This window comes from Epinephelus moara, chromosome 5 (assembly GCF_006386435.1).
Source record: "Epinephelus moara isolate mb chromosome 5, YSFRI_EMoa_1.0, whole genome shotgun sequence".
Taxonomy (NCBI): Eukaryota; Metazoa; Chordata; class Actinopteri; order Perciformes; family Serranidae; genus Epinephelus; species Epinephelus moara.
The window spans coordinates 9,867,888-9,886,409 of NC_065510.1; the positions used below are offsets into that span (position 1 = coordinate 9,867,888).

Sequence of the window (18,522 nt, forward strand, 5' to 3'; positions counted from 1 at the left end):
AAGCAGGGGCATCAGTGGCTTAGTGGTAGAGCAGGCGCCCCATGTACAAGGCTGTTGCCGCAGCAGCCCGGGTTCGACTCCAGCCTGTGGCCCTTTGCTGCATGTCACTCCCTCTCTCTCTCCCCCTTTCACACTTGTCTGTCCTATCAAATAAAGGCTAAAAAATGCCCCAAAAAATATCTTTAAAAAAAGTGGGAAGAAGCAGCGGGTTTATCGGGCAGCTGAGTGAAGTGGAGCCTGCGGCGGAAACACCAGGACCGTCTGGATGTAATAGTCCGTGGAGGTGCTGCGGTGCTCGGCTGCACAGATAGGAAACCCCTCGGCTGACAGGATGTAGGCCTACCACTCTCTCACGCAGGCGCAGAACATCCGTGCTACTTGGCCGTCGGATGTAGTCCATGTAGTGTGTTCAACACTGACACAGGGCGACGTGAGGCGACGCAGACGACGCAACAGTTGGCTTTCGTCGCCGTGAGTTCTTTGATGTTGGTTTGGTGTGTCCGCACCTTAAAATGCCCACACTTGGAAAGGTCGTCAGACTAACACAGGGCTGACACATAGAAACTGACAACCATTCACGCTCACATTGACACCTACGGCGAATTTAGAGTCACCAGTTAACCTAATCCTCTTTGGGTTGTGGGAGGAAGCCAGAGTACCCGGAGAAAAGCCAAGCTGACATGGGGAGAACATGCAAACTCCATATAGAATGGCTCCCCCACCCAATGAGCATGCTAACCACTGCACCACCATGCCGCCCATAAGTATAAGAATATATAATAAATATGAAATGTACCAATTTAACCTATATCTGTAGTTTGCGGAAACGTAAAATGCCAACATTTCCCCCGGTTACTGGGCTGAAATCTGTCTCTGGCACACAAAACACAAGAAAAGACAACATAAAAAGCAGACAAGCAGTTAGTTAAACACATAGACAAGATCATATTACATCTTAAAAACAGTGTATGTCAAGTAAAGTATCAAAAAATAGACAAACCTTTGTGCAGCTGTTTTTTCTTATTATTGCTGTAATCATCTGGTGACCGCTCATATTTATCTTGGGACCCTCTAGGGGGTCCTTACCCCTATGTTGGGAACCGCTGCTATAAACACACCATACATTCCTATATAAGTAGGCTATAATAATAGATGATCATCATATGAATAAAACAGCGAGGACAGGAAGGTTGACGAGGTTTCACAGACTAATGGTGCTCAGATCTATTCCTGCACTGAAACGGTGAAGCAACTTTATTATGTCAAACAAACAGGCATGAACTTTCTTCACTCCCACCCCCACAAGCCACGTTTCTTCCTCATGTTCACACACACACACACACACACACACACACACACACACACACACACACACACACACACACAGAGCTTTGTGCAGTGAAATATGATCGGCGTTCGCTCGTAACGCACAGCAGTGAGCCATAATCCTGGCGCGGCGCACTTTTTTTCTCGGGTCAGGGATGCTCCGTGCAGACAAAAGAAGGAGGTTTCCGTGCCGTGGGTGGTAATTATCATCCAGCCTAGAGAACAGGAAAGTTGCAGCTTCAAACACACACACACACACACGCACAGACACACTGCCACATCACAACACCGCCGTTACTGCACTCCAACATGCATTTAGGACTTTTGCTGCTGTTTCTTGCCTTGACGAAAAGTTGTTGGTGCGCCCCGCAGCAGACTTGTCACCCAGGAGACGAAGCTTTAGGTAAGAGCACTTCAACTTCAGACTAATGGATCATAGAAATACGCGTACTGTAGGACACTAATGCGTGATGACTTGGAAACAAAACTTAAAGGCCTATTTGAATGAGCAACATGGACGATTGAAGACGAGCCTACTTCTGACGCTCCTAATCAATATAAAGCCGATAGAGCTGAGAGGCAGACTGCACCACACGCGTCCTGATTTACATCTTAACACAGCATATGCTGGAAATGATCTAATTAATACCCGTCATTCTGTGTTATTCAGTCTCTCGCAGCGTTTACAGCCAAATTCCTTTGTAGGCCTATACCGTCTCGTTATCATGCAGATGTGGCTTCATGTTGCATACACATTGTCACCTGCCGTTTTTGTCCAGACTTGTCATAAACAGTAATAAAGCAGAGGCCCCTGCATTGGCTCGTCTCTTGCTTTTGAAGATGTCGCCTCCTAGTGTTTCACTTGTGACCCACTAATATTCCATGCTGTTTGTTGTTTGTCATGTGTTCTCTCACAGGGAAATGCAGCAACAGCGTGTTGGAAGAAAAACGTAGGTGGCTTATTAATCCCCCCTTACATTAAACCATATCTGTGATGGATTTTCAAGATCAGATTTTGTATGCAAGCTCCAGAATCAGATCAGGGCCTGTCTACTTAGAAATTAGACTTCGATTAATTTCCAGGCTTAGACTTGACCTACAGGGCTTGAAAACCAAATTCTTGGAAATACCATGTGCCACTGCAAGATGCAACAGGCCTCCTCCCCAGATAACTGGTGTCTGAGAGGAGAACCAGCTGCAGCAGCACTGCGCTCAACCTGCAGGGGAGGAGTTATGGAGCTTCAAAAATCCCATACTGTACTTTTCCATTTTGGAACACCAGGTGCTACACCTGCCAGGTCTAGCACATAATCAATAGATCATAGTGTGTCTTTGACTGCTCCTAGAGGTGGGACAGATACTGATCTTTCAGCCAGGCTCTATAAAGATGAAGCTACTTTGAGTCCTAAAATGGTTATAGATTCAGCAGTTAAAATTATGACCAAATGACTACTTTCTGAACTGTAAATTAAATCAACATCCCTTTTAAAAATTGTGAGTTAACAGCTTTCTCTGCCTTCTTTCTCCCACAGCTACCTGCACAGAGCTGAACCTGGGCTATTGTAATGATATGGAATACTCGAGGTGGGTCTTAGAGGTTGGCACTAATGTGGGTGAGACAATCAGTGCCAACTAAAAACAGTAAAATTTAAAGGTCCAGTGTGTAAGATTTAGGGGGATTTAGTGACATGTAGCGGCGAGGATTGCAGATTGCGACTAGCTGAAATGTCTCCCGGTTAGAATTCCTTCTGTTTTCATTGTTCAGGAGGATTTTACAGGGAACTGCAATATCCACAGAGATCTCCTCCTCTCCAAAACAGACAGACCTAGTCATTTAAACCGGTAAAAACACTGAATAAAGCAGTTTCACGTTTAAAAAATATGTGTTTTTTCCGCTCTTTCGTAATAGAGGGGCTGCAAACTATGGTGGCTGACACGAAAACACAAATGGCCCTGTCTAGAGCCAGTGTGTATGTCTGTTTTGGAAGACTGTAGAACCATAATGGTGCAACATGGTGATTTCCAAAAGCAAGGACTTGCTCCCGATGTAGATTAAAATGACTCATGCTAAGGTAAGGAAAACATAGCAATTCTTATTTCCAGGTGATTATACACTGAAGAAAACATACTTCTTATACTACATTCCATATCTGACAATATATCCCCCTAAATTTGACACACTGGACCTTTAAGCCATTGCTGTTTTTCCTTTTCCATTGTGGACATCATGTTTAACAACTTCTGTTGAAATGCTGCTGCTTCAGTACCATCTTCCCCAACATCCTTGGCCACAAGAGTCGCATGGAGGCAGAGTCGGGGGCAGAGTACCTCCTCCTCAGCGTCATCCATGGCCTGCTCAACGGGGAGTGCTCCCCTGAGATACGTCTCCTCGGCTGCTCTGTGCTCGCCTCGCCCTGCCAGAATGACAAGATGATCAAACCCTGCCGCAGCTCATGCGATGCACTGAGGAAGGACTGTGCCCACGCCTTTGAAGCCATCGAAATGGCCTGGCCCTACTTCCTAGACTGTGACCGCTTCTTTGCTGGCGACCAGGAGGGCTGCTTTGACCCACTGGCAGGGATGAGAGGTAAAGGTCACGCTGTTGTGTTGTACTGTTTTGACCGAAGCATACCTTTAGTGCTCTGTCAAACAATCAAGCAAATCCTTCTCTCCTTCTCTAAATCCTGGCATCCCTCCTCCAGCCAGACAGGAGCTAGCATTGTCCAGCCTCTCTCCTGAAGAGCCCAGCACCATCATCCAGTTCACCTACACCACCAACGCCCAGATGTACAGCTTACTGAAGAGAACAGCGGCAAAGTGCTCTCATATCTCTCATGTCTACAGCATCGGACGCAGCACAGAGGGCAGGGATCTGCTGGTTATTGAGTTCAGCAACAACCCAGGACAGCACGAGCTATGTGAGTAAGGAGGACCAGTGTAAATTATCTCTGTGATAATGTTAGAATTGTGGGATTCCTCTAGAAATGCACCTATTTCTTCTTCATCCTCCTGCCTACAGTACCTTGAGTTACTAATATCCATCTTAAAACCTGCATTAACTGATTTTTGGCCACTTGGGGGCAGTGGAAACAAGCTGTAAACAAAACACTGTTCATCATCATTTAATGTTGATATGGGGAACTACAGTAGTTAGACGTTGCATATTAACACACCCAGCAGATACTGAGCAACATTAGCATTAATTTGGAGGCATGTTTATGGAGCCCTGGTGATGTAAATCCAGTATTTACTCTCCATTGAGCTCTTCTCTGGTCTGTTTAGTTAATGCTCCATGATGTTCCTTAGCTAGTCACTATCTTAGGTGCTAGGCTGGTGGAGCGTGCAGTGTTTATCAGCACTTCTTCACTATGAATAGCTGTGTGCTGGGAACAATACAATGGCAGTCATAAGAGTGAACTTCTTCTCCTGGCGTATGTCCTTAGACCGTCAGCTCTAATGATGCAAGCCAGTCCAGCGTGTCATCATCCAGGTCGATTAGACCACGATCGCCATTCATTGGCTGGTATATGGGGCAGCTGCTTACACTGCTGCTTGCACTGTCCACAAGGCCCCATTTCTGCATTGCTGCACGGAAGCGTCCTACACCCTGAGGGTTGTCCATTGCTGTCGGGGCAGACGCTGATGCGTGCGTTGTGGTGTCTCCATAACGATCTTTGTGTCTTTCGGGCAAGGGCCAGCATTGCTGCTTCCCATCTGACCTCTGCTGGAGCGATACCAGCGAGGACTAGTAAGTGTTTTGTTGGTGTGGCTCTCAGGCACCCGGAGACAGTCCGTAGGGCAGTGTTGAGGGCAGTGTCCAGCTTCTTGACGTGGGGGCTACGGCACCAGACCGGTGCACAGTACTCGGCGGTGGAGAACACCAAGGCCTTGGTGGAAATGCGCAGTGTCTTTGTGGTGGCTCTCCATGTGGTACCGGCTAGATGACGTATCAGCGCGGCACGGGCAGTTGTCTTTGCCTTGACACTGTCCAGGTGTTGTTTGAATGACAGTGTTCTGTCGAGCTTCACCCCGAGGTATGTGGGAGAGGGCTGGAACTGTAGCCGGGCGTTGTCAACCATGATGTTCATTTCGCAGGTCGCTTCTTAATTGTAGAGTTGGAACATTGATGAGGTGGTCTTGTCTACACTGAGCTTGAGGCACCAGTTCTTTAGGTATGAAGACAAGGTGTTCATGTCTGGAGATAGGCCCTCTTCTACTGCTTCCCAGGATGGTTTGCTGAGTAGCATGGCCAGGTCATCTGCGTAGGCATTTTCCTTGATTGTGTGGCAGGTAGGTCATGGATGTAAATATTAAACAGTTTAATAAGAGTGAACTAAAACGTTAAAGTTTATTTCAACAAACCACAGAGAAGCTCAGTTTACAACACACCATTACGCCACTATATATTTACATAGTAAATAGTGGATTTGCTGCTATATTTCAATTGGGAGAGACACAAGAATGAAATAAAGATGCAATTTAAAGCAAAATAAAAGTGTACAGATTAACAGATGAATTGTGCTGATAAGGTTTCAACAAAGTCTTTGGCGCTCAGACACCAGAGGGAGATTATCTGTGATCGTGGGACATCTGAGCGGCAGCAAGATAAAGGGTATATGCAAGATAAGGGTATGCATATCTGCAGCATGAAGGGACTGCAGGCAGAAAAAGAACCATATTTAAAGTGAGGAGCAGTGAGATGATAGGCTGACGGAGAGGGTGTGCTATGGGTTGATTGGGAGCTGTAGAACAGCTGATGACTCAATTGATGTCTCCAAACACTGACAGCTCCATCAATGTTCTGAATGTCACATACAGAACCTTTAAGTAGTGTTTCTTGGAGGAAAAGATGATGCTTTCCTTCTGCCTTCCAGTATACCATATTGGCAGAGTTAAAGGCTACAAGCCTTCTCTCAAACAGTTACATTTTTTTAGAATAAATTGCTAACACTGAATCACAGAAATTAGAAATTCAACATGTGGTGTTTTTATAAAGCTGTACCAATAAATATTTTTATATTCATAAATAATCAAATTACTATGCATATTGTGAGAGGTGTCGCTCATAGAGGTATTTAGTGTTCAGTGGATACAGATTGTTCTGCTGCCCCCAGGTGGCCAAATCAGATAATGCAGCTTTAACAATGTTTCTGTCCATGCTTCTGTCTGTTAACTGTAGTGGAGCCAGAGGTCAAGATGGTGGCCAACATGCATGGCAACGAGGTGCTGGGCCGCCAGCTGCTCATATACCTGGCTCAGTACCTGTGCTCAGAGTACATTCTGGGGAACCACCGAATTCAGACTATCATCAACACCACCCGCATCCATCTTCTGGCCTCCATGAATCCAGATGGCTATGAGCTGGCGGCCGCAGAGGTAGAGGATAACAATGACCCGGAGCTCAGCAACCAGGAAGTAAATACTGTTAACAGAACGAAAAGACAAACCGCCATTATCCGCTCTCACTCCACTGTGTGTTCTGTCTGTCCGGCTTGAGGTGTGGAGGTGGAGGAATGAGGTACTCTGCAGAGGGTGTCTGAGCATTGTTTGTGGGTTGTGAAATGGGACACCATTGAGCAACATTATGACAATGCTGTAGTGTGGACATAGAGGCCGTCAAATGTGAAATATCTAGCAAAAAAAACACAGTTTGCTTTTACTATGTTATGCTGAAGGTTATAACAAATTGATAATATATCAATTTTGGTATCAAGATCAAGAAGACAAGCAGTGGTAAATCAGTGATTTTGGGAAGCTGCTGGCTAGATTTAACTGTCTAACTGACACTGTTGTGTCTCAATCTTGGTTCAGTTGCTAAATTGGATGTAAGAGATCAGAGTACTCAAGAACTTCCACCTCCTACCTTCACCCTCTGTTCCGCTACTAACCAGAGAATTCAACACTAATCACTTCACTAGCTTGCTTAGCACTTGCATAAGTCCCTCAGCTCTGTTTATTTTACATTATTATGGCTTAGGATCCAAAACTACTGAGACCAACTTTCTGTAAACAGTGTGACAAACCTGAGAAAGTGGGACTTCTGCATTGGCATCTCTTGAGCATTTTAATGCTCAGTATAACAATACTGACACAACCTTTTAGTGGATATGCTGTGTACGTATTCACTAATGTCTCACACAATGTAACTGCACCTTCAACAAGCTCCACATGCATGTGTGCTGTTCTCTGATCATATGGTCAAATGTTTGTAGCTGTCATTTGATAGAGGGCTGGTGTCACATTGTGAGGTCCACTATGAAAAACACCATTGTCCATGTACATAATGTGCAATCTAAAATGTACTCTAGAGCCTGTTATCTTCTTGGCAGGCATAATGTTACACATGGCAATGCTCCAAGTGAGGCATTTTCAACCCAATTGCTAGAAAAAAATGTTGGCATTGAATGTTTGAGCAAACCGCAGATATATTTGCACATATTATGTAATGGATAACTTGAAACTCTACATTACAGAAAGGCTGTGGCTAATGTGTGATTAGGTTTAGGCAGAAACACCACTTGATTATGGTTAGGAAAAGACCATGTTTTGGCTTAAAATACCTGGCTTTGCAGGCACAATCCCTGCTGGAAAAGCAGCAGTGTCTCTGTAAAAAAACAACTGCTTTTCGTGCCACTATACTGGCAGGAAATACAGCGCTGTCTTAGTGAAAAAACAACAACTATTTATGGCATTGTTTCTGCTGGAATAAACAGTGACGGTTGCTACAAAACACCCACGTTTGGTGCCTAAAAGGCCGCTGGAAACACAGCAATGACATGCTACATCAACACCGGTTTTGTTGTTTGTTGGACACGAGCAGTTGTCTGCAGCTTGGCAGGCGTTTCGCCTAGGTGACATGCCGTCCACCGCCTCCACCTCTGGATGACAATGTCAGGTTTTATGCTTTGTCATTTTAGAAACGTTGATTTCATATGGTATGTATGAAACGTGCAAATGTAACGCATTCATGGTTTACAGAAACATACAATGCCACCCTTATTGTATAATCATTTCTCTGTTTTCAGAGAGAAAGTTTTTTGGATGGACCAGAAGGACATGAATTTGTCAAAGTTGTATGTCTCATAGGTATCAGATTGGTTTGAAATATAGAGATGTAACATATTTGTGGTTTGCAGAAACTAGACTAGAGTGTTAGACTGACAGACCGTCTGATTGCACAATTCACAATGAATACATGGCTAAAACATTAATGAAAGTGTGCAGCATGTTGTACCTTTTGTTAATATTATGATATTTTGGGCCGAAAATACTTTATTTAATCATATTTTGTCTGTTGCATGTGTTAAAGTAATTGCTTAGGTATACTTAGTGTATCAAAGAGTAAACTGAAACCTCAAACTGTTCCCATATTTGTGCTGCATATGACAACATATACTTATCTTCTTATAATTTGTAATAATATGCAACAGTTTGCTTAATCCAAAAATCCTTTTATGATTGTTTGGATGGTTAGATCATGGATCAAACACATTTTCTGCTCACCTCCAATATTAAACAATAACAGTGCCTTTGCTGCTTTTGCTCATGACGGATATATGGTCTTGTCTACATGTTAACAACAGAATTAACAAACATAGTCTAACAGGTTCCTTCCTGTACTTCTGACTAATTTTCATATCATTTACTCAATATTTTCTTCATATAATTAATGCTCCCACTAACATCACATCATCCTGAACAATGTCGCACTCTCTGACATGTTCTAACAGTCCTAGTTGTTTGAACCTAAATGTTTCAGGGTCACTTGTTGAATGGTTGGACCAGTGGACGGGCCAACGCCCAGAATATTGACCTCAACCGCAATTTTCCGGACCTTACCTCCATTTTCTACCGGAACCGCCGCAGTAGGCACTACCGCATTGACCACATTCCTATCCCTGACGCCTACTGGTTTGGCAAGGTAAGGGTGTAGTTTTTAGTTTTTATCAGAGATTCATCCTCATTAGATACAGAACATCAGCCTGGCTCCCACAATAATTCAAGCTTTCTTTTGGGCTGTAGGTGGCACCAGAGACCTATGCAGTGATGAAGTGGATCAGGTCACTGCCCTTCGTTCAGTCTGCCAGCCTTCATGGAGGGGATCTGGTGGTCTCTTATCCCTTTGACTTCTCTAGACACCCGCATGAGGAGAGGATGTTCTCACCCACCCCAGATGAACAGGTAGGGAGCGAGGATGGAGGGATGTCTGAATTGATGGATTAATGGTTGCTGAAAAGGTTCAGTTAAACAGTACAGCTGGATTTCCTCTCTCGCCACATAATCACCTCATGTTCAGGCTCTGAAGCAGCTGGCTCGTACCTACGCAGACGCCCATGAAACCATGGCAAACAATGACACAGACAGGTGTGGAGCCTCCTTTTACCGAACGAGGGGCATCATCAATGGCGCACTGTGGTACAGTTTTGCTGGCGGTGAGATACATAACTTTTTCTACAGAGATGTATGAGTTCGTTTTTCCACAGCTCTCATTGCTTGCGAGGAACTCATTATGTACATGTCTCTCTTGCAGGTATGTCAGACTTCAACTACCTGCATACCAATTGTCTGGAAATCACTGTGGAGCTCGGCTGTGACAAATTCCCCTCTGAGGCTGAGCTCTACCCAGAATGGAAGAGGAATAAGGAAGCTCTGCTTAGTTTTCTGGAGTCTGTAAGTGCCTGTGAGACATGCTTGATGACCACTTTGTGTTAAAGTGTGCTTTTTTTTTTTTTACCGTGTATTATTTATTTCAGCTGATAGTGGAAGAGTGAATAATTGACAAGGAATGTGTGAAATGATAGCTGCGTGTCAAGTCAAGGACAGAAAGGATGAAAACAATATTAATAACAAGTTATGTCCCTATATTTACAAGGACTATACAGAAAGTGCATGTAGGGGATTTAGGCACTTGTCCTCAAGCAAAAGTAGGCAGACAAGGAGATAATATGGCTTTCCATTGTGCTTCCTGTCCCTAAACAGGTCCATCGAGGGATAAAGGGAGTCGTTAAGGATCGTGATGGAAATGGCATAAAAGGTGCAACTATCTCTGTCAGGGGGATTAGGAAAGATGTCACCACAGGTAAACACAGTGCGACATGGTTACATATTTTCCAGCTGGTATAACTTTGATCATTTTTTACTGCTGTTTATTGTAGCCATCAAGAAGTTGGTGTTATGGTGTAGCTGTGAGGCACATTTTGCAAAGTTCACCAAAGTCAGTTGGTCCACAACGACTACAGATATTCATGGTTGCCAGATGATGAATCCTGATGACTTTGGTGATCATCTTATGTTTCACCATGAGTTTGACATTTGTGGTTTTGAGTGAAATATCTCAACAACTATTGGATGGATTACAATAAAACATTCATGTCCCTCTCAGGATGAACATTAATAACTTTAATGATTTCTTAACTTTTCCTTTTGCACCAAAAGTATCATCAAACTTTAAATATGTCAGATTCTTTGGTTTATGACTAAATACCCGCAAAACTACCATTTCCATCAGCCTCAGCTGCACTTTGTATTCAGTGCTAATTAGCAAAAGTTAGCTTCCTAACGAGGCTATTCCTGTATTCCCAAGGTCCAATGTTCTGGGGTACAGTACATAGTCATTTTGTATCGAGAACAACTCCCAAACATATTTTAATCAACCAATTAAAAGAGAGGAAGAAAAACAAGACATGACATAGGACCCAGGGAACACAGGACCTTGGGGACACAGGACCCTGGGAACATAGGACCTTGGGGACATAGGAGCTGGAAACTTAGGACCCTGGGAACATAGGACCTTGGGAACATAGAAGCTGGGAACATAGGACCTTGGGAACATAGAAGCTGGGAACATAGGACCTTGGGAACATAGGACCTTGGGGACACAGGACCCTGGGAACAGCCAACCTTAGGAACATAGGAGCTGGAAACTTAGGACCTTGGGAACATACTGTAGGACCTTGGGAACACAGGACCCTGGAGACATAGGACCTTGGGAACATAGGACCTTGGGAACATAGGACCCTGGGAACATAGGACCCTGGGAACATAGGACCTTGGGGACACAGGACCCTGGGAACAGCCAATCTTAGGAACACAGGAGCTGGAAACCTAGGACCTTGGGAACATAGGACCTTGGGAACACAGGACCCTGGGAACATAGGACCTTGGGAACATAGAAGCTGGGAACATAGGACTCTGGGAACATAGGACCCTGGGAATATAGGACCCTGGGAACATAGGACCCTGGGAACATAGGACCCTGGGAACAGCCAACCTTAGGAACACAGGAGCTGGAAACCTAGGACCTTGGGAACATCGGACCCTGGGAACACAGGACCCTGGGAACATAGGACCTTGGGAACACAGAAGCTGGGAACATAGGACCCTGGGAATATAGGACCCTGGGAACATAGAAGCTGGGAACACAGGACCCTGGGAACATAGGACCCTGGGAATATAGGACCCTGGGAACATAGGACCTTGGGAACACAGGATCCTGGGAACATTGAACCTGGGGAACATAGGAGCTGTGAAACATATGACCTTGGGAACATTGGACCCTGGGAACATAGGACCTTGGGAACACAGGATCCTGGGAACATTGAACCTGGGGAACATAGGAGCTGGAAACTTAGGACCCTGGGAACATAGGACCCTCAGAAGTTAGGGCCCTGGGAACATCAGACCCAGGGAACTCAGGTCCTTTGGAACATCTGACCTTGGGAACATAGAACCTGGGGAACTTAAGATGCTGGAAACATTGGACCCTGGAAACAGAAGACCTGGGGAACATAGAACATATGGTTGGGGGGGGGGGGGCTGTAGACTTGTTTATTTGTACATTCTCCCCTTTTGATTCTCACATTAGCTCTTTTTACTGTGCTATTCCTTTGCTACCTCTCTTCCTTCACTTGTTTGACCCCTTTTCTGTAATGCTGACTGTATGACTGTGTTCTGTTCCCCTCCCTCCAGCTGAAGATGGAGACTACTGGCGGCTGCTGAACCCTGGTACTCACATCCTGACAGCCACAGCCAAGGGTTACTCCAGGGTCAGTAAGAGGGTTTATCTGCCTCACAGTATGACCAAGGCTGGACGTGTCGACTTTCTCCTGGAGAAGGTTGGATTTTTGTCTTCATTATCTTATTCAACCAAATGCTATTCAAATATCCTTTTTAATCTTATTTTTTACCCATGCACGGTGTAGTTTTAGTAGAGATTTATTGTACCGGATTTAGCTACCAGCTAATATCCATCTGCAGGCCCTGGGCAGGTAGAGATAAACACAAGCACAACTAACACAAATAGTTCAAAAACAGTGACTACTAAATGGATGACCACTGATTAGCCCTGCTCTCTATCTTCACCCCTTCCTCCTGCATCCAGGTTCCCATAAAGCCAGATATCGATGACCACCTCTTCCCCACAGTTGACTCATGGGATCGATTCGACCCCTACAACCAGTTTGAACGCTACAGCGAGCCAGACATAGGTGAGGGTGGTATAGAGCGTGAGGAGAAACCATGGTGGTGGAACTACTTCTCCCAGTCTGGCATTACACCTCCACACTGGCTCCTGCGAAGTGTCTAGATGCATCACAGCACAATGAAGATCCTGGAATACCACAGCGAGACTGGTGATGGACGGTCCTTCATCCAGTCCTACTGGTGCTCTTAGAGGCGTCTGTGTAGCAGGAACCTATCTACACAGGTTTCAGTGCTTCCTGGAAGGATGTGAATAGGCTTTTTTCCCACCAGGCAACAAATTAAATTCTGGCCTGTCAGCGGAGTTTTGGCCAATATTGCTTTGCAGCTGCATTTAATTTGTTTTAAGTATAAATTGAATCACTGGGGAAATAAAGGATTTATGGATGCCTCAATTGTCAAACTGTTAAAGATGTTCACAGTCAAAAATAATTGTATGCACTTATTTGAGTATTGTGATTGCACATTACAATTTCATATGTGACGGCAGCTGCAAAAAATGTCTCTGTGTGCACATTTATAAAAAATTTTAAGTGGGTACAAATTTCACTCAGATATGACTGTTCTTTGTTATTATATGCAACAGGTGAATTTCTTGTATGTTGCAGCCACATTTTTATATGTTATACAAGGCATAAGTGCTACAGACAGAATTTTCTGGGCCTGTAACAGCACTTAATATGGAGCATTACATTTGAGCTTGGATTAGCAGCAATACTGTGCCAATTGTGAACAGTGGAAATTCTTGCTTTGTTTTTCACAAGCATTTTTCCAAGCATATTATATAAATATTAAATATTTGTGGCATATCGTCTTCCATTTCTTTATTTTAAAAATGATTATTAATGTGTATAAGAGTATAAAAAAGGTCCCACTTGGTTTTACACTTCTCAGCTCTAAGAGGATGTTACAGCATTTGACCACTAGAGGGCGCCAGAGAACATGTAATGGCAGACTATGGCGACTTAATGAGTAGTCTAGTAATAGATGATGAGGGGTGTCTGTACTTTTCATTCATCCAATAATTCATGTATTTTTTCATAAACTCATTGAGGCTTTTTTGACACGTGGGGGAGAAGTGGTTTCATTTTTTGCTTTCATAGTCTGTGCAGGATTTAAGTCTCAAGTGAAAGGTCGAAGTAGTTCTCAGAAGTTATCAGAAAAGAAAATTAAATGTCAGGGTTAATAAAGGTGCTTCGTCTAGCCCTTAATATCCTTTTCATGCTCACGTTTTAGAAATGATCTTGCGGAAGAAGACATTTTTTTTATGTTAGATATGGGGCTTCTATCTCGGCGCGTGCTGCATGTATCCTTGCGCCCTCAGGTGTGTGGTGTATCTGTGATGACACCGGTTTCTTTTTAAATAAATTTAACACTTTTGTTGTTTTGCTAACAGGCTCTGCGTTGCGAAAAGTTTAAATTAAATTAATATAACTTTCTAGTAGGCACATTTCACCCGAACTTTCTCACTGGAGAGACAAAGTTGCTGAAGTTAGTTTTTGTGTGACAGATAGGCCCACAACTGACAGGCCTTTCCCTCAGCAGTCAACCCTGAGGTAAGCTAACCGTTCACTCTCACAGAAGTACAATTTATAAAAGCAGTTTGTCTCAGTACATTCAGTATTTGTCAGCTGTACGTTTTGGCCTGGTGAACAGTCTCTCGCTGTATCTGCGAGTGAGTACCTGGGCTGTGTAACCTCCACAGCTATACAGCATGCAGCCATTATGTTTACGTCATTAGTTAGCATACACCTGTGTGTTCTCTTAGGAGAGGTCTATTGAGGAAATGAAATGGTCGATTTCATGGCAGGGATCCTCGCAACATGTCATAAAAATCTTGTGTTGCTAAAGTGAAAACCCCGTTTTAATGTTATATAAAATGACAGTGCTGTCTAGGCCTAGTGTTATAGAAATGTATAGACTTTTTTTGACCTTAGGCATACTATCCATATTCTGTATTAACTCTTTCTAAAGCACAAATAAAAGGAACTTATTACTTATTGTTGTGCCATTTATGATTATATGTGATAAATAAAATGTAAAATCAGGTAGCAATGATGCAGTATCAAACTACATTTCTACCCCTTTACGATAGTTTCCACGATATTATCCCGATAGTTAAGTCATGATGCAATATTATTGGGATCTTAAACATGTCGCAATATGCAATATTGCGATAACATATATTGCGATATATTGCAATCTATTACCTTTTTTCAACTGCTAATTTTGTCCTCAAAGGAGAACTTTGTCAACATTTTGTTTTAAGATAAAGTTTATAATCTGTTAATCTCACTTCATTCATTTTTATTGCAGCACCATGTATCTAACAGACTGAAAACATACATTTCATTATTCTAGTAGGCTACCAAAAGGTAAATTTGTATTTGCAATATTGATAATATATATAATAAAGAAACAGATACTAGACGTCAGTGTATCAATATGATAATGCCATGCAAACATATCGTGACACTATGCTGTATTGATTTTTTTCCCCACTCCTAATTATTATGAGCCTAACCTTTATAAACGTGCCTGGACCAAGCAATGAGCACACTCGGCTGAAGGAATTCACATAAGACATTAAGGTAGATTAAAAAAATGATAAAATTATTATTATTAAGCATGTAAATAAGCGACCAATGTGCAGTGACTATGAACGGTCATGCATAGTAATGACAGACGTGAAATTAATCCATACTTGCAATACATTCTCTAGCGTCTGTTTATTTAGGTCTATCCAGCATAATCCAGCTGCACCACCTGCATCCTACAGCTTACCCAATTGTCACAGCTGGAGCAGAGCATGCACAGCAGTCTATCAATAATATCTGCTGGGGACTGGATCGCGTGCAACCTCTCCTAACCTCACAGTCCATCTGCTATCTGTTTCTAAAGCACCCTGACCTGTGTTTGAACTAATGTATGCACGTGTATTAAGCCAGAGCGCAATTCATATCCATAATATATCCCATAATTAGCTGCACTATATAGAGGCCTGCATAGTGTAGTCTGTATTATGCAATCCATGCAGTTAACAAGGAAGCTAAAGTAGTTATTGACCCTTATGGACTGGTCATATATGCTCAGAGCCGATTTTATGATGATGAGCTTAATGCAAGTCTGCAGTGGGCGGAGAAACATCCTTGTTATGAGACTGTGTACTAGTGAACTAAACTGAATCCAACTCAAATAATGTGGGCTGCATCAGTAACTTTTTGCGTCAACATAAGTCTAATGTTTGACGTCATGATGTAGTACATCCCACAAAGCTGGATTTAAACATAAATGTCATAAACTTAAAGGTTGACCATTTCATACTGAAGCCACGGGTCTGTAGCAGTAGTATGAGCACCCTTATGTTGCCATATCATGAAAGCCAAAATGTCTTCGGCCTTTGAACATTGAGGCTTTGGAAAGCCACGCTGGAAGTAACTAGGGTTTAGCGTGACTCAACTGTAGCTTTTGATATTTGCCAAATAGGCGTAGATTCACAGCAGCCCTAAGACTTGATAAATACTCACATTTTCTTTGAACCTTTTAACCTTCCGTTATAGGAAGTGGACATCTCAATACATGCAGAACATGCAGTTATGGATATGTGCGTTACCACCTGTTAACCAACCCCAGAACAAGGTATCACTCACTCACAACACAGTGATAATCAGCACACATTGATTGTTTATTAAAACACGTATTGCTGCGTTTAATGGAGAACTTAACTGCAACAGCCTTGTTCTTTTTTTATGAGCATACAACTTTCTAACCATCTTTGAACAGTTATGTTTATTCAACTTGAAAGATTTCTGTATTTGTGTTTTTATCTGACCTTTTCGTACTGGTTTGAAGTGGGTGGGAATACACAGGAAAATGTGATGTCACATATTCGATGAAGACATGAACAAAGGTCTGCAAATGTCATTTTTCCATCCCACTTAAGGTGAAATTACACCCACTTATGCGTGACAAAAATGTACTGCCAGACGAAAGCCCAATTATTGGCTGCCAGCCTACTACTGCGAGTAGTTCTCTTAGCACTAACTAGGTGCCCTGTGAAACGGCACAGCTCGAGTTCATCAGTGGCTTTGAACACCACCTCTGCCACAAAACACATAGGAACTCAACCCTATATCATCCGCGGAGCGCCTGGAACTTCCTGCTCATCTGCCGGCAGAGGACAACTGGACTTTTGCTGGCAAATAAGCAGGGATCTCCAAGGGTTTGGCTACTCCCCTGTGCTGTGAGCTCTCAGAGTTCACTCATTTGCTGGAGGAAGTCTGCTGGTCTTTTGCCTGTACACACTGCCTACACTGCAGTGACACAGAGCTGGTTAAAAATTGTCAGTTCCCTTTTAAGTATCCATACTCCATTTCCAAGCTACTGTGGCTGTCATATTGTGTGGATGCAGACCTTCAGTGGGTGGACAGCCCCCCAAACCTTCGCTGGATCAGCAAACTGTCCGAGGGAAGTGAGGTGAAGGGGACATGGGCTACATCCATGGGTTGTCTAGCTAGCTAGCAGCAGTCTCTTCCCTGCTTGATCAGCAAACTTTACAGCTGTGTAGTCTCCTTGCAGCAGGGAGTGAGATGGAGTGAGATGCAGTAGACTGGCAGCCAGTCATCAGACCTTGACATCTGACAATTCAGGTTCATTGTGCGGAAGTGGGCATGGTTTCGTCCAAAGTGAGTTGGACGATAGATGTGGTCCAGATACTGTATAATTACATACTTCCAGGCACCTTCGGAGTAAAAGTTGAATATTGGTGTGCATGTAAATCTGGTCAATGACTGTTTACATGCACACCAATATTCCACTCTTATTCCATATGACAATATTCTGAATTTTATATGGGTCATTCAAACTGTATTGCATTTGGATAGTCTGCATTAGGCCTTTTGCCAAATTTAGCATTTTTCGTTTGAGACACAGGGGATATGCCAATATCATGCAGGTTTCAGGAGCATTCTTTGGACATGTATACAGCACATTCAGAATTTGCGTCTCAACTGGGGTTTTTACTGCAGTTTGCAACACGTGGCCTCTTGCCTGTTTACGGTCATCTCTTTTTGTTGTCATTTATGCATAGTGCACAAACCAACAGTTTGCAAGCCTGTGGGGTAGAGAGGCATGACCAAAAGAAAAGCCCACATTAAAATATCACATCAGTGTCCTTTTCAAGACGTTGGTTGAAGGAATGAAAGATGGAGGCTGTGTTCGCACTGTTGAATGAGTCCGCCACTGGTGGAAAACTTCACAGGGCTGACACATAGAGACAGACAACCATTCGCTCTCACATTCACACCTACGGCCAATTTAGAGTCACCAGTTAACCTGCATGTCTTTGGATTGTGGGAGTAGAGAGTCCTTCACTCCGGGATTTGAACGCTCCCCCCCAGGTTCGAACCAGGAACTGTCATGCTGTAAGGGGACAATGCTAACCACGGCACCACCATGTGGCCAATGGGAATTATTAATGGAATATTAATTTTCATTAGCCATGCAAACAGCTTATTAGGAATATTGTCTTTTTTTGGAATTAGGGCAAAACAGGAACACTTTGCCACATTCAGTGATCGTTCAGTGTCAATACTTTTGTCTTCCTCTCCTCTGTAGTCGCCTGTGTGTCACTGTCACTGTCATGGAGATTCTGGTTCATCCCACCAAATTTGTTTGCGTCTTCCTCCAAATTGGATTCAGAATGTTGATCAACAGGTA

The 18,522-nt window shown here is 43.4% G+C and overlaps 1 protein-coding gene across 2 annotated transcripts; it reads left to right on the top strand.

Moving 5' to 3' along the window:
• The first annotated feature begins 1,396 nt into the window (after positions 1 to 1,396).
• cpz (carboxypeptidase Z) lies at positions 1,397 to 13,772 on the top strand. Of its 2 annotated transcripts, none has more exons than XM_050044000.1 (13): positions 1,397 to 1,729; positions 2,244 to 2,276; positions 2,859 to 2,910; positions 3,591 to 3,913; positions 4,029 to 4,244; positions 6,506 to 6,702; positions 9,086 to 9,247; positions 9,349 to 9,507; positions 9,623 to 9,758; positions 9,857 to 9,996; positions 10,306 to 10,405; positions 12,295 to 12,440; positions 12,707 to 13,772. In XM_050044000.1, exons 1-13 carry the CDS (start codon positions 1,636 to 1,638, stop codon positions 12,908 to 12,910), a joined length of 1,962 nt encoding a protein of 653 aa, XP_049899957.1. In that variant the 5' UTR covers positions 1,397 to 1,635; the 3' UTR covers positions 12,911 to 13,772. The 2 variants fall into 2 exon arrangements, with proteins under 2 accessions (XP_049899957.1, XP_049899958.1); XM_050044001.1 differs by having other exon boundaries at positions 1,573 to 1,729; positions 6,506 to 6,741; positions 12,707 to 13,763.
• The last annotated feature ends 4,750 nt before the right edge of the window (positions 13,773 to 18,522 follow it).